Source organism: Dysidea avara, chromosome 13, assembly GCF_963678975.1.
Source record: "Dysidea avara chromosome 13, odDysAvar1.4, whole genome shotgun sequence".
Lineage (NCBI taxonomy): Eukaryota > Metazoa > Porifera > Demospongiae > Dictyoceratida > Dysideidae > Dysidea > Dysidea avara.
In genome coordinates, this window is record NC_089284.1 from 4,551,173 (window position 1) to 4,568,789 (window position 17,617).

At 38.4% G+C, this 17,617-nt stretch overlaps 1 protein-coding gene across 2 annotated transcripts; it reads left to right on the forward strand.

Annotated features, from left to right (window-relative positions):
• Positions 1-8,853: 8,853 nt before the first annotated feature.
• LOC136243481 (syntaxin-2-like) lies at positions 8,854-16,961 on the forward strand. 2 transcript variants are annotated; one of them, XM_066034984.1, is made up of 10 exons: positions 8,854-9,028; positions 9,094-9,186; positions 9,240-9,336; positions 9,382-9,456; positions 12,486-12,562; positions 12,614-12,799; positions 12,848-12,937; positions 12,996-13,043; positions 16,584-16,694; positions 16,747-16,961. In XM_066034984.1, exons 1-10 carry the CDS (start codon positions 8,984-8,986, stop codon positions 16,840-16,842), a joined length of 918 nt encoding a protein of 305 aa, XP_065891056.1. In that variant the 5' UTR covers positions 8,854-8,983; the 3' UTR covers positions 16,843-16,961. The 2 variants fall into 2 exon arrangements, with proteins under 2 accessions (XP_065891056.1, XP_065891057.1); XM_066034985.1 differs by lacking the exon at positions 8,854-9,028 and having other exon boundaries at positions 9,143-9,186; positions 9,387-9,456.
• Positions 16,962-17,617: the final 656 nt, after the last annotated feature.

Here is a 17,617-nt window from a genome sequence, read left to right on the forward strand (position 1 = left end):
GATTTTATTATGATTACCAGTATGATATTGTAGTTATTTTTGTAGTAGTTTGATTGTATAGATCAGGTTTTTACAGGCTTTGCCTCCTTACCTGTACCCCCAATAATAATAATAATAATAATAATAATTGACTTAGCTTGTCCTTCATAGCGCTAGGGGTCGGCGCTGTGCCGCTTCCGCTCATTTATCTGCGAGAATGCTAATTATTTTAGACGCGCTTATTTCATTAAAATACTTCAAATGCGTGCATTATCTATGGTTCAATATAGATACGGTGGTGTAGTATCCATGCTATGGTGCATGCATCAGCGTGAAAAATAGGTAGTCGCGTGCCAGACGGTTTGTGTAGGGGCGGCAAAAAAACTGCAATGCATGCAATGCCTATGGGCTATGCTATGCTTGCACTCCGGCAGCATGTAGTCCAGCTGTTGTAGGTGTCCTGGCATTGTTGCAGCTAGAGTTTGCTATGTAGCTAGCACAACATTATGTGGTGGCCGCCATGTAATGAAGCAGAAGGGGTTAAACAAACAGAAGAAATCTGTCAACCAGCAGATTGACTGGTTTCCAATGTTAGATTAGATTAGATTAGGCCACTCCAATTGGTAATTATGTTTCTGGTCCTTTGAAAATCAGTTTTAGGTGCGGGCGGGCAGAATTCAGCAACAAACCAACAATGAAGTGACTGCTCAATTAGAGTATTTTTGTGATTTACTGACTGTTCTATTAGAGTATATCGATCCGTACTATGCACTCTGTCCATTTCTTGCAGGTTTTCGCCGATAAAATAGGTGGGGACTATTCTACGGAACGGAACGGAACGGAACGGAATGATGGACTAAACCACGGAACGGAACGCTTTCTCAAACTGAAGCTTGCAACTTACCATTGCTGAAACTTCCCTTATAAGTTAGCAGTGGCATCTCCAGTGGGTGGTTAAACCATACTCTATTATCTATGGTTAAACATAAGATAAAAAGAATTAACGGATCGATTGTGGGTTTTTGTTGGTTGTCATTAGTAACGAAGTATTATTGTGGGATGAGCTGTATCAGTGATGTTCATCCATACGGAAGGGAACTTTATGTGAGCTGTTTTTCTTATTTAGACTTTACAAAACAGTCTGGGCCGGTCTTTCAAGTCATAAGTCAGTGTATAAATAAAGCAAGCAGGAAGATACTGGTAACAGGAAAGAGCCAGCTGAATTAAAACTTGAAGAATTTTGTGCAGTGTGTGAGGAGCAAATATTTTGGCAGACTGCAAGGAGGGTATATTCTGCAAACATCACTGATTCAGTGTATGCATGGAGTTATTTATATATTAACAGCTGGTGCAGTGGACTAATGCCGTATTCAATAGTGAGCTGATTTTATCTGTTGCACAATTCAAGGATGTGTCTGACTGCTAGCCTTGAATCAGGCTAAATGTCAAAACTCCAAGATCAGCCAAATCTCTATTATAAGCCGCATGTGAAACCATGCCCGTAGCCACCAGGCAAACGTGATTTGGACCAGGATGTGTGTGTAATTTCAATGTATCTAGTCAGACCTGAAATGGAACACTTACATTAATTACATACCACCTAAGAATCCTAGGATTTCTTAAGTGTAACATTTCACATGCTTCACTTCAAACAAAACAGGTTAAATTTGTTCGTCTATTTTCAAGTGATTCCCAGTCCAGCTGGTCCATGAAATTACAATGGGATCACATGTATTTGTTACAGTGCAGGCTGTCCTGTGTTGGATCTACTCTAGAGTTGAGATTTCAAGGTAGACTCACTGCCAATTTGCTGACACTAGTACTGTTGTAGCATGTTTAAGTGGAGGACAAATGAAATAGTAATGCTAGATTATTTATGTATACAAATTTTTCATAATGAAATTGATATCCCATTTTGATTTGTACTTCCACTTTGCAACATATTCAAGAGCAAGAAGCTACCACACTTAATCTCCAACCACTGTCATTAATTAACCAAGATCTCACTAGTCTGTAATTCACCTTACTGTAGTGATATTATTGATTCATCTGTATGCTTTCTTCATTTCCTTTGAAGTTGTACCAAGAGTTCATAATAAGGTGGGGAGTGTCTAACTTGAATGCATTCACCAAACACCCTGCTTAAAGTAACACCTCGGCCTTATTTCAGAACAAAGGCTTTACCTTCTTCAGCAACTCTAATCAACAGTTTTCTATCCCCCAGTAAAGGTGTTGATTTGATGAAAGGTGAACTTTACACAGGGTGTTTGTACAGGCCATACTGAGAGTTACACACTCTCCCCCATACAAATCAGTATTACGAATTCTTGGTTGTACAGTATTGGTAAACAAAGATAAGTTTCTCTCCCATCTTATTCTAGGATTTCTATTGACAAGGAAAATTCAATTATTTGTATACAGGCTCAAAATTGAGAAAATATAAAGAAAGTGAATTAATATTATACAGTCAGTTCGCTTTTGGATATTTAATGTCTCCAACCACAACAAAAATTCAATGAATCCATGCATCTCATCACTGGTCGTCTGATCATTCTGAAAGTGATACCTCACTCAATCAACCATATATTCTGTTTATTAGACTGAATAAAGTCATGATTACCTAAACAATCACTTAATTAATGTTTTATAATTATCCTATTCCATTTTCCTGGAGGTTCCACTGATAAAATGCAATTTCAGCAATGATAGCAGTTAGCCAAGCTGCAAGTTGATTCAGAAAGCACTCCATTCTGTAAAATAAACCCCATCCAGAATTCAACTCATTACTCAGGCTGAGATATCTGACAATAGTCCACTACTCTGTTAATGAATCATTGATGTTCACACAATATAGCCTCCTTGAGGTATCTGAATGTTTGCTCCTCACACACTGCACAAAATTCCACTTAGACTGAGTTGATTCAGCTTGTCACCATACTTGTTTCCTTTGTAGTGTAGCTATACACATACTGATTTATGCCGATTAGAAAGGCTGGGCCTCAGACTGTACATTCTAAAGTCAAGTAAGGAAAAAGAACTCACATACTAGTAAAAAAAAGTCATGCATTAAGTTCCCTACTTGATATATCCGAAGATGAAATTACTGAGTCAGCTATTCCCACAATTAGTACTTCGTTACTAATGACAACCAACAAGAACCCACAATCGATCCTTAAATTCGTTTTATCTTTCTTGGAGTACGTTTGATTACCTGCTGGAAGTGCCACTGATAACTTGTACAGCAATGGTAAGCTGCAAGCTTCAATCTGAGAAAGCATTCCGTTCCGCAGTTTAGTCCATCATTCCGTTCCGTTCCGTTCCGTTCCGTTCCGTAGAATAGTCCCCACCGATAAAATACAAATTATGGCATTTAGATAGTCAGATTTAGCATACTTGTTGCAGCCCAATATTTGTTTCTGAAATCTAGGTTTTTCAAAGAGCTGATGCGGGAATTTTACCCATGTATTTCTGAAATTTCACATTCTCCAAAAAAGGATGCGGGCGGTGGACCAGAAACATAATTACCAATTAGAGTGGCCTTATCGATTTTTGTAAAAAGACAAGGGTCACACAAAAGGCAAAGCCTGCAAACGTGCTCCCCTTACAAAGACATACATACATACATACAGTTACAAGTACAAAATAAAACATACAGCAAAAACATGATTTCTCCTTTCTCCACCTTTTCAAACACACCTTAAGTAGTTAAAGTCTAAGTAGCTAAAGTCTTTGAGCAGGCTGTAGGACCAGGTGTCCTACAGACCTTCAGCACTTGTGCTGTAAAGCATTAATAAAATAAATAAAATGACACACGACAACTACACACCTATACAAAAAGAAAACAAAGAGAAAATTACAAAATCAGGTTAGCTGAGCAGAAATCGACGAAGTGCCATCCGAAAAGGAATTGCTTTAAAATTTCTACAGGTTCTGAGTTCCAAAGAAATGGAGAATTTATAAAAAAAGAAAAACGGTATGCGTTAATGGTAGATGATGATGTGGTAAGTGAAAGTGAATGGGACCTAGTATTGGTGCTTGAAAACTTGAAATGTGAGTTGAATGGGATAATGACAAGGAATAATTCTTTAACTGTTGCTGGTCCAAAGGTCCACAAACTTTCCAACACACGAGAGTGAACACAAAGAGCCACGCACACGCCGCATTTTTTTTTTGTTCCAGTCTGAACGTAGCTATCATGTACTGACTGGTTTCCAACCTCTGAGGTACGTGGATACTTTGCCATCAAGGCTGGCAGGGTTCATTCTGAGACATTGTAATTCCAGTCTATTTAGGTAACTCTAAAAAATGGCTTCATAGGCAGAAATGGTGTACATGCAGACTTGTCACACCTTTCACATTTGCAATAGCTACTGTCGTGAATCTATATTTGCAACCGAGCTTCATTTGCACTGGCCGCCCTATAGCAAGTCATTCATTATAGGCTCAGCACTACTGCGCTATACTGGGTCACTGATGCTGCAAATATGTATATTATACTCTAATAGAACAGTCATTTTAAGCGTGTATAGAGTAGGCAGGTATACCACCTGCAGGGGCGGATCTAGGATTATAAAAGGGGGGGTGGCTAATTCAAGGTACTAATCTTTGGGTGGAGGCTGGAACTAGGGGGGTCTGGGGGCATGCCTCCCCAGGAAATTTTTGAAAAATAGATGCTAAAAACTGCAATTTGGAGACCTTTTCACATAAAATGCATATTTCTGCATGCAGATATTTTATATGCTGCCTTTAGTTTAGATGTATATGGCTCTCTGCAGCATTTGCTAATGGAAAGGTTTGGGTAGGTTCAGACAACCAAGCACATGATGTTGAATATATATGGCTCTCACAATTGCATGCATGATAGAATAATAATGTTGAAACTGGAAATTTGAATGATACAAGATTGAATCTGAGAGCATTTTCAATGGAAATTGTGTACCTGAATTATGTATACCAGCACCAGTAATAACTACACAAGTAGATGAACAAGCCTTTTAAACACTTCATTGTATGTATAGGCACAGGCAGATTTGGAAAAATTTCATAACAGAACCAACTTTTATGCTTACACTGAATGTTCTATTAGAGTAGTTAGGTGACTGTTCTATTAGAGATCTAGATCTTGTACACCTCCAATGCTGATCCGGCCACTAATAATTCCTTGGAAAGATGTTTATAAGGTGGGTTTATGAGTATTTGTATTATTAGTGATCATATAATTATGCTAAGACAAAATTTCATTATAATCCTCAGCATATTGATCAAGTAAAGCCTAAAAGTGAAGGGGGGGCTTCAGCCCCCAAAGCCCACCCCCTAGATCCGCCCCTGACCTGCCCAATGTATGCTAATGCTATGCCACTATGCTATACAATGTAATGGAGAGTATGCATGGTGACACGATGTATAACTGTAGCTTCCTGCATGGCTAGCATGCACATATACACATGCATGTACACTATGTTTACTAAACATACACACACACACACACACACACAAAGAAGAAAAGCCTACAGCAGCCATGCAAAACACAGCTATTGCCACTCAGTGAACCAGCACTGGGATGCCTGTGCACCGCTCAGGTGTTTCAGCATTGTGCAGGCAAATCCTCCAGCAGGGGCAGGACTAGTAACCCACAGGAGGACTGTCCCTCATGGAGAGAGGTCACAGAACCACAAGTTCCACCACTAACTGAGACAAGGACAGTTGGGCATTTGCTTTCCCAGTAAACACCAGCTACCCATTGATGTTACAGCTGGGTGGGCGGCTTCTCCAATCACACTGGATACCATTTCAGCTGGAGCAATGTGAGTAGTGTTTCTTGCTCAAGGAAACAACAGCACTAAATTGGCATAAACATGTAGGAATTGAACCTGGAACCTTTTGATTAGCAGGCCAATGTGGCTATGCTGCCTCTCTCTCTCTCTCTCTCACACACACACACACACACACACACACACACACACACACACACACACACACACACACACACACACACACACACACACACACACACACACACACACACACACACACACACACACACACACACACACACACACACAACACACAACACACACACGCACGCACACACACACGTGCGACAGCAAACAACCAGTGGAACTGCATGCACCACACATCATCATCATGATGTACAGCAATGATATTGCCATGGACAGGGATAATCAATCACTTTCATTATGGCAACTTACCTATTGATAAATTTCTTCAGCTGAGATGTTTATCCAATATAGCTATGTTCATTTGTGTCCTTCCCTCTAACAGCACCCTCTACATGGCACAGTTGATGATCTCTCAGAACAGATATATGTGCATGACTGCAAATGGATCAAACTACCCTGATAACTAATAATGTGCACAAAGTCTCTGTGAGAGATTTTTCTTCAGCTCATATATACAGTGTGCCAGCCAGTGGCGTAGCCAGGAAAAATTTTACCAAGGCAAAGTTTATGTTTTGACCTAATTGAGAGGGTCTATACTTCGGACTCAACTGATTCACAAACACTTTCAAGCAAGGGTGGCACAGGTTGACTCTCTAGTTGGATGAAAGAAACTGTTTCAGATAACTCTGAGCATTTTTCTACATGTCATACTGATAAGTAATGCTGCAGCTTAGTAATGCTAACAGACTACCATGCTTCAATTATTAGACTGGTTTAATTGCACTCAACACAAAAAATAATGACTTACTCCGGAGATAGTTTGAGTGGTCAGGCCATTCATAGACTGCAACGGAGGTCATTAGTGAAGTGATGCACACCATTCAGTTTTTATTGATATGATGTGATGTTTAAGTCAGAGATTATCTCTTTCATGTGATGCTCAACTGTATGTGCTATAAGCATGTCAAGCTATAGGGAGTCTGGGAGCATGCTCCCTAAAGGAAAATTTTGAAAATATATACTTTGAAATGGCATGTGGAGGCTAATTTCTTGATTGTAACTGCTAATGCATGACTTACATGATCAATTTGCTCAATAATATTTAATAATGCAGATGACTCATTGGACCTTTTGAAAAGTAATTTACAGACAATTAACATAAATGTAAATGATTAATAGACCAAGCAGTGTAATGAGATCAGTGGCTATAATCTGTACTGAATGCTCTATTAGAGTATATTATGGTGACTGCTCTATTAGAGTATCTCGATCTTTTTCACACTGCTTGAAGGTTCTTAGTTTACTAATTTGTTAAGATGCCTTACTGTAGTTATACTGATAGTAAAGTGTCAGTAAACTTAAGTATATGGAACATAATTATTTTACTAAGTTTTAAACTCTCAGTAAAACATCAGTGAATGCAGGTTTACTGAAAAACTACTAAAATAACAAACAATTAACTGTTCCATATACTGGGGATATACCACTGTAGTAAACTAAGATACTTCAAGCAGTGTCATATATATATACTTACTCCTGCTCAGCCTAAATTTTTGAGCATTTCTTACCGAGGCAGCTGCCTCGGTTGCCTCAATGGTAGCTACGCCACTGCCAGCCATGCAGGTGCACATGAAAACCACAAATGCAAATAGCTATTCCCTATACATACACATACATGCATTCTAGAGGGGTTTCCTGGAAACCATGCACAGCCCCACTCCAAGAAGTAACAGACTAATCAATGACCGGAATTCATTACCCTAATCTATTGTTGATCCTCCTTCTGTCAATGATTTTAAAACACTGCTGGACAGACACTACAGTAATTGCTTATTTGATTTTGTATAGTAATTAGAATAGCTAAGTACATAATTTGTTTATGGATGTACAGGCATATGCCTTTATCCTTAAAATACAAAAAAAAAGAAGGGTAATTTCGGCGTGATATCATTCTGAGGGGGGCTTAGCCCCCTAGCCCCCCCTTTCCGCCGCCTATGGCAGCTAGGAAGTGTATATAGTTACCAACTGGAGCTAAGTATATAGGAGGACTATTGCAGGACAAGACTAAAGTGATAATCCAGCCAACTACACTGCAGACTCTATATCATTGCTAAACATATTAAACTCTGTATAGGGCTATACTGCATGACTACGTATATACATCATCAATTTGATCACGACTGATGCACTCACAATTATGCAGATCCTATGCCATGAAATAGAACGAGAGATACATTACTACTATATGCTAAATATTATGCATTTATGAATTTAAATGCACTACTTCTATCTAAAACAACCAGGCTGTCTACCACCCAACACCATATATTATATATATATATATATATATGTATTTATAATTCGTTTCAGGCTAGCTACTCTTTACAAACTTCAGTATATGTTTCATGGTCATCTCAATTAATTTAGCTATATCAAACAATAAAATCTCTAGCCATGCACTGATATGAGATTTTACATTACTGTAACTTTTTCCGTACCATGCAGTTTCCACCAATCTCATTCCATTTCATTCAATTCACTGTATGCCATGAATGCTAGTGCCCTAGTTAGTCTGGCGGCGCCCGCCCCTTAGCATACTCTATGCTAAGGGGCAGGCGCCGCCAGACTAATAGCTAGTATGCAACGTATGGTCTGCATATAGCTATGCTAGCATGTCTAAGTATGCAACTATCAGGAACTGAATTTACTATGCTAACTATGGAGCTCCATTGCATCCGGTTATGTACTGGCATAGCCGCTACCTATGGAATCAAGAGTCCAGTCATGGATTATTTCTCCTTTCTAAATATACCTAATATAGCATCTTTAAACAGGCTGTGGGACCAGGTGTCTTACAGACCTTCAGCCCTAGTGCTGTAAAATAAATATACTCTAAAATATTAATAAACATTATACTCTATATAAACTCACGTGACTACTCTAATAATAGCATTAACTTAGATCCACGAGTCACGAGCCAGAAGAAGCCATCGAAACGTCCTGCGTGTATTTTCTGCTGACAGTGCAATCCACCAGCCTAGCTATTCTAATACAATACACACGTCCTTAGCGCATGATATGAAGTGCTTAGCTACCACAGCGCCATGAAAGACAAATTGAAACAGTTGCACGAGCCACTACTAATCGACGTGAGGCACATTATATTTGTTATGGGTCTTAAATTTTTAGTTTTGGAACGAATTGTAAATATCAGGATCACGACGATGGAGATACAGACGACGATGGTTTGCTTCAACCCACGGCGGAGATGGACAACAACGCATTCATGAAGGAATTCTTCTCCAATGTATTTTAGTACTACATCATCATGGTGTGCTCTAATTATAAGCGACGATGTAGGTAGACGAAATTAAACAGGCCATCAACGTTATCGGCCAATCCGTTAGGAGGATCAAACACAACAACACGTCTATGTTAGAGACTTTGTCACATGAAGGTGAGGATGTGTGGCTGTGTTGTTGATAGTGATATTGCTTCTCAGTTCAGAAAAGAGAAAATGAGGAACTCTGTCAGCAAATTAAACAACAATCACGGAAGGTGCACAGTGGACTGAAAAGTATGTCTGTGAACTGTGCTTATTACAACCTATCTATAGAGGTTATCTGTTTGATGACACACTAAATATTTTCTGTATAATCACAGGTTATCTTCATGAATGCATGAGGCAAGAGTAAGTTACAAGCCGAAGACGCTAGTGAAAATAAGAAAGCTGTGGTGCATTTGTTGTGTTATTCGTTGCTTAGTAATATCGCTTTTCAGCTGGAAGAAACAGGACTATTATACTACAGCTGTTTGCTGGCTTGTGCACTGAGTTAACCCAGTCCCATTTATTCCCACTCTTCAATTGGCTGTTAATATAAGTAGCTCACTCAATGTAGCGATTTCTCCCAAGTGTTTCTTCAGTTGTGCACAATTGCTAAGAGTTTTGTTTTCTGCATGGGTCCCATTGATTTTTGCCTCAAAAATATGGTGCCTATACCATTACTAACTTAAAATAACGTAAACGGATATCCTCTGTATCTACTTAGTCTTGCATGGATAGACTTCAATCGACTGTACCGTTTAAGTAGGAATCCAGGTGAAAATTTCCCATGCCGCCCAAAATTCCACCTTTAAAAATTATCCTAGAGATATCTTACGAGACTAAAATCACCTTTACGGAATAGTACTAGTCCATATACTACACAAAACAGCATTAAATACAACAAACGCTACAGGTGGTCAGCTACAGAATTTTAAAAATTGCCAAAATCTTGAATTTTAGACTGACTGACAACACGGTCGCAAGCCTAGAGGCCAAAAGAAGCAGTGCACGGCCACCATTTTATGCCACAATAACAAACTCACCAGTGAGATGTGCCTTTTGGGGTTCCGACAAGTGTGTGCCCTCTGCGCCTTGTCTTTTCTTTTATCTCATTCAGGCTGCTTGTCTTCTTCATCCAACGAAACCATATCGAGGCGTTAATTTTCTGAAGCAACACTTTCTTTAAGCAGCATAATAGACGCCACAAGATTATTTAAGGCGCTTAGACTATGAGGCATAGATTATATATTCCTTACTGATATAATCTATGATAGAGGCTACTGTACGGAGGTACCAGTACTAGATAGCTTTCACGATAGGTGACAAGACTACACCCATTCTTCATTCTATGTATTATTGATCTATCGATTGAAACCACAACCACAATGACACACCCCTTTAATGCTAGCTGTATTTCAGTGACCACACCCTTCAAGTTGGAAGGCTGACTCGAGATGCTCTAATAATCGATCAAAATCACGCCCCTTTTTGGCAAGTGCGCATCTTTGCAGGCTGACTCGAGATACTCTAATACAGCAGTCACCCTAATAGAACAGTCACATGTTTATAGCTAGCTGTATGCCTTAACAAAAAAAACTAAACAAACTAGTATATTAAAAAATTATAAATTAAAAAATAAAGTAGGAATCCAAGTGATAAAAAGTAGTGAAACAAGAGATGAACAATGGTAGCTATCACAGCATAGCTCGGTGGGAAATTCCTACTTTGGCATTGAACACAAAATAATTGCTATACCATGCCAAAGTATGGATTTTCCACTGAGCTATGCTGTAATAGCTACCATCGTTCATCTCTTGTTTCACTACTTTTTATCGCTTGGATTCCTACTTTATTAAATATAATTTTTTAAATATCTTTCATGCAACCTTGTAAGTTAGGAAACAAGAGAGCAGTCGCACAGTTGAACGTATACTGGAAAAAGTCTATCACCATAAAGCAAAAACTACAGTCTTTATTCTGCTACATATACGTGGACATTCAACATATCAGTACTAGCATCTGTTGTCATAGGGCAAAAATTTTTTGACCTTATTAAGTAGGTGGCCACATTAGGCAAGTCACATTATACACAAAAGAATCCCTTGAGGATTTTTACAGTGGCCAGTTAAGACAGGTGACCTTAATAATCACCCATCAAGAAGGTAATAAGATAATCAATTAGGATAACTATACTACTTTGCTAGTTAGAAGATATTTCTCTGGCTATATACCTAGTTTGATAGCTAAAAGAAGCTTCTTTTTGTTGTTTCGACCATTTAGGCGTTTGCGTAAGTTTCTGAAGCAATTGTAAAAGCTTGAATCAACAAAATGATAACTATCTTAGTATGTACAAAGGTGCTAGTTTCCCTGTTTGTTGGCTGTGTGTGATCACGTAATTATGTTCCGATGGTAATATTGATGAAAGTAAAGCCCATTTAGAACTTCACTCAAAAATAGTGACCTTTGTCTATATATCACATATGCAGCAAATGGGTGTCAAAGAAAAGATCATCATAGTTGAGAGTTGATACTTGTTGCAAGTTTATAGCTTATTCCATTTCAATAACATAGCCCTGCTCTCTCTATAAGGACTTGTGGCTGCAAAGGGTTCTAAAACATTTGGCGCTTATGAGCTCCTGACAGAGTTTATACATCAATACTATCATTGAATCAATTATAGCTGTATATAAACCCAGATTTCAGCTTGAAACTGATGACAGAACAATTATGACCTTTGTTGAACTACCTGTACATGCCCCTATGCCCCCACCCCTGAATCTCTTTCCACGCTCTGGTGGTATGTGCTCCCTGCAATGCCTGCATAATAGCTAAATAAATCTACACTAAAACAGTAAAGCTGCGAAAAAATGGTGTGGCCTTAAAAGGCTGGGTGAAAAAAAGTTGTGAAATCAAAGGTGGCAGCCAACAAATAGCTGCAATGATGTTAATGCTAATAAATTTTAGTATTGCAATTAATAGTCATCTTCATGCCAGGATACCATACGAAGGTGATAATTTTTGACACCTTTACTTTAGGAACATAGTTATACACCATGAAAGTATTTGAGGTGCTTAATTAGTTGTAGCAGCTAATATAAAGTGATTGTAATTGGGCCATGTCCCCTAAAACGAACACTCATGACACCTCTTGCTGAAGCTACACCCCTCAACGACCTAGCTCTGCAGAAAACAATACCACACACCCCACTGTGTAGCACATATTTTATCAGTATGTGGAAAGTTAATGCTTTCATCACAAAGTAAACAATTTTCACCAATAGGGATCAACCAACAGTTAAAAGCTGAGGAAAGTGGACCAGATAGGGGCTCTGTCAACCATCGTATCAAGATGGTTCATGTTGGTGTTGTACATCTAGCCAATCAAATCACTTTATTTGACGTTTTCTAGCATGTCAACTTGACTCATATGTTTCATGAAGCTATGATGGAGTACAGTCATGTTCAGGAAGACTATCGGGACAAGACTAAAGTGATGATCCAACAGCAACTACAGATAACAACTGGCAGACAAGTTACTGAAAATGACGTGGATGAAATGATAGAGAAGGGGAACCTACAAGTGTTTACACAAGATGTGGGTGTGACTAACATTTGGGAGTGTGGCTAGTATGCTGTTTTGCAGATATTGGTCAGTACCTCACAGCAACGACAGGCATTGACTGACGTAGAACAACGTCACCAAGAAATAATGGCCTTGGAACAAGACATTAGAGTAATATGATGTGTTTACAGATGGAGGTGGAGTGTCACATGGTTCTATTGTTGTTTAGGAACTACAAGAGATGTTTATAGATATATCAGCTTTAGTACAGGAACAGGTGAGTGTATTATATATAGTGATCTTTTTAGTTAGCATAGCATAGCATTATATATATTTATATATATTTATATACACAACGATAGCTGCTTTAAAAGTAACCAATCTTCCCTTCATATAATTTAGTACTGGTTGTACTTTGCATGGGACTGAGGATCAAACTGCACACTGTATTTTCCATACATTACACTTTGCTGCTAATCCTATCTGTTTGTTCTATCACCAGATTGTATGGACAGTTACTGCTAATCTGATGACCAAAAACTGTAAGGGTTTAGATGAACACATAAAACCAGACACCCAATGATGTAACACTTAAAGAAGCATTATTTGCTCAATTGTATGAAAATATAGTGGTCTCAAGCTTACCTTGTGTTGTATTAGTCTCTTAACCTCATCCACTTGGACTTTATTATAAATTTCTGTGCAACCACGTAGCATTGTGTTAAGGAAGTATAGCATACAGAGATCACAAAGGTTTGTGTTATCAGCCTTGACAGGATACAGGTAGCCCAAACGTGCCTTCAAAGCACTTCTGATGAGTTTATACAAAATTCATGGAATTTTCTGCCAATTGAGTGACTGATTGTTGCCTTCAGATAAGTGTAACTCTGAGTTAGGCCTGACATGTGCCTTTTGGTATATGTGACATGTTTAAATCTGAGCAAAAGCCACATCATTCCAAAAGATTCTATTAAATTTAGCTCAGTGTTTATTGTTAGGAACAATCATAATTGTAAACATCCATAATGCATTCATTTTATCTCTCATGGTATACTTAGCTCCCTTTGAACAGATGAAACTGGACATAACAATGTGAAGACACTTATTTCCCTTTCTCCATGTACCCTATATGTTATATTTGTAAAGTGAAAAACGTCCACGTAAACTTGGCATACTTCCCTGCTGTGATTAACTTCTTGCATTGATTTTGTGACTAGGATATGGATAGCTGTGATTAATTTCTTGCATTGATTTTGTGAAGTTGAATAGTGCTAGGATATGGATAGACTTTGTTGGCATGAAAAGTTATGCAGTTCATGAAAGAACAGTAAGTTATCATACAGTATGATAGTAACTGTATAGTAAGTACCACAAAGGAGTAGGCGGGGCCCATGAAATAACATCACCCAAAAACCAGCCTCAATTTTCCCTGACGACAATGAGGCAGTATTGGTGAGGTAAAACTAAAGCCCAAACAAGCTTTCAGATCAACCCGAAACACTTTCAACAAGTTGCTACGGAATTTTTAAAAAAATTTATTCGATGGAATTTTCTACTGACTGATTGACTGAGTAAGTAACTGACTGATGCCTTCAGACAAGCGTAACTCAATAACGGCTAAGGCTACGGGCTTGATTTTTTCACTGTTCGATGCCGCTTTGGCCCGACAGGTGCCTTTTGGCATACCGCAGTAAGTACAATGCATTCTTCATGGACTTACCAGTGTCCTCCTTTGTGTCCCATTCATCTTTACTTACAGGGAAAGGTGTCGATTTGGCGCGAGCACGTGATGACTTCCCTTCGAAACGGAAATCGTCCGTATTTTTTGTAGTGGCTATTTTGATTGCAGAGGTGCTTTTCAAACAGTTCTTGATTCGTACTGCTGTGTAATGGGTTGAACATAGCTGACAGCAAAGCATAATGGATACTTCACTTTTCAGATGATAATTAATAAAATTGGGGTGCGGCACCATTTCTTTTGGTATGCGTAGATTGTAGAGGTGCTTCCGGAAAAGTTCTTGATTTGAAATGCTTTGTAACGGGTTGAACATAGCTGACAACGAAACGTAATGGATACTTCACTTTTCAGACGATAATTGATATAGCTGGGGCGTGTGGCGCCATTTCAGATGTGGTATGCGTGGGTTTACCAGTTGTAATACAAAAAAAGTTAACAAACAAGTACACGAAAAAAAATGGAATTTTTAACTAGAGTAGGGACCATAGCACATCGATAAAAAGTACTGAAACAAGTTGGAGTGGTCCATGATATTAAATCACAGTAAAACAATGAGCACAGTAGGGATATAACACTTCTTATTGTTTTACTGTGATTTAATATCATGGACTACTCCAACTTGTTTCAGTACTTTTTATCAATGTGCTATGGTCCCTACTCTAGTTAAAAATTCCAATTTTTTTCGTGTAGCTACTTGTAAAAAGAAACTCATGCCTGCTCTGTCGATATGTGTAGAACTTTATTGCACTCTATTAGTACATTGAACTTAAGTGACAAAAAGTTAAGCATGAAGTTTTAATTTATACTGAAGTGATCAATGTCTATTGCATGCAAGCTATGGGCACAGCTATAGTGAAAGTAACATATTCCCATATCACATGTAGCCTTTTTATAATCTACTGAACTGTTAACATTCCTGCTCTCTCTATATACATATCCTACCTATTATCAACAATACAGTAAATTATTAGCTATTCAGTGAAACTTGTAGCAAGTTTAAAAACACTAATAAACTATGGGTACACAGAGAGAACTACTCACAGTGAAAAAACAATAGATTGTTGATGCATATAGTAAGGGCGTCAGAGTAGGTGCGACCAGTGAGGCCAGAGCCTCACCACTTTTTGGCTCAGTGAAATAAAAAAAATTTAAACTTGATGAAGCCAAACTAAAAGTAGTTAGCATGTAATACTTGACATCAATTTAATAGCAATAATGGACAGAAATAACACTAATCAAACCTGTCTTTCACTCAGAACTCAACTGCTTCATGTCGACTTCGTACGTATTAAGTGCCTGTAAAAATAATTGCCGTTATACTATAGTGTTTCTCTTTGTAGCTGCTTTGGAAACATTTCTTACTGTTTATTAATAGACTCAAATGATAAGGTTAGGAGTTAAACATTATTATGGAGGTGCTTTTTGGTCAGTCTCCATTGAACAGTTTCTCACAGTAAATGGCATCTATAAATATGTAATTTTAAAAATTTCCTGGGAGCATGCCCCCAGAATGAGCCTTACCACTTTTACTCTGATGCCCCTGGCATATAGTCTCTATAGTGTCATTTGTCCAGCTTAGGTACACCACTGTGGAGCTGTTTTTGCAGTGAAAGACATGCTTTTCCTATCTGCTGCAGATAACCTGTACTTGTCTTGGTGAAGGAGGGTCCCCCTCACCCATGACAATGTCCTTGTAAAAAGATCTTGGAAGCCGCACTGCCAAATAGTGATAGAGCTGACGGAAGGCCAATGGTTTTCTTGTACAGCTGATCATCATTCTACATTTATTTCTCAGACTTCAGTAGTGGTTCTTTCAAAGGGCACATTTGCATTCATGGATTTTATGTGTGTGCACTTGGCTTGCACTTTATATCCATGAACTGTAAAACAAATCCTGTAAACCCCTCTCAGTAAACTGAACTGCTGCCCAATACTGCTTAGTCATCAGGATATCTACATCCTGGTGTATAATAGCATTGCTCACTACGTGCTTTTGTCTCCACATGGTCATGATTAATTTTTTTTTTCTCTTTTCACATGCTAGTCTTCATATAGTCACACATACTTTGTTCCTTACAGGGTGAGGTAATCAATCGTATAGAGTACAATGTGGAGAGTGCTGCCCACCATGTTAAGAGGGGAAGACTACAGGTTAATGACGCATGTCAGTTGAAAAAATCTTACAATCGTGTAAGTTGTCATAATGAAAATGATATATTATTGGTTTCGCTCTGTCCAATAGAAAAGATACATTCTTATCTGCATATGCATTGTGATTCTATTGGTCATTGTACTTATCATTGCCATACCAGTTGGTGTGCATGAGGCTAAGAAATAAACACTTATTTTTGTAAATAAATTACAAGTGTGGTATTTGTGTTGCTTCAATATTAAAGCTGTATACTCTTGTGTATATACTATATGTACACTCATGTGTTCATGTACTAGTCAACAGTCTATTGTCATGTACCCACCCAGGAGAAAAACAAGTATAGGAGGCACTGTACTTTTGATTCAGGGATTTGTCTATAAGAGTGTTTTGATCCGTTCCGTAGAAAATTCAATCAAAAAGTCGACTTTTAATGTAAAATTTAAGTGATGAAACCCCTTCTTGCAGTGAATTGAATTCATGTGATCTCCTGCTCCCCTTCCTGGTTTTACCCACCAACATTGCCACACACTCTAGTTAGAGGATATTAGGCAGAACAATCAATATCATCAGTTAGTTCATTGAAAAGATAAACCTCACTGTGCATCTTCACTTCGAGTGACCAACATGTGTTCTCTACATAACAGTGTCCAACTGCATACACCATGCACATATGCTCTGAGTGTCTGTGCTTCAGTCTGCATGTTTTATGGTTTGGCCTTGTTTGTCACTGCCATGCAATACATATATAGCTAATATATGATTAGATCAAACCTGAAGTTTACCAGCAGTAGCCATATACATACTTGAGTCTCCCTTTCTACTTGGGTATACCAGCTGTTGTCTGGTTGCAGTAGAGAATGAGGAACTGAATCAACTGATATACAGCAGCTATTACTAAATGCACAAAGAAAAGTATGTCAATCAAGTTTTGTTGTACAGAATGATTGGGATGTATAGCTAT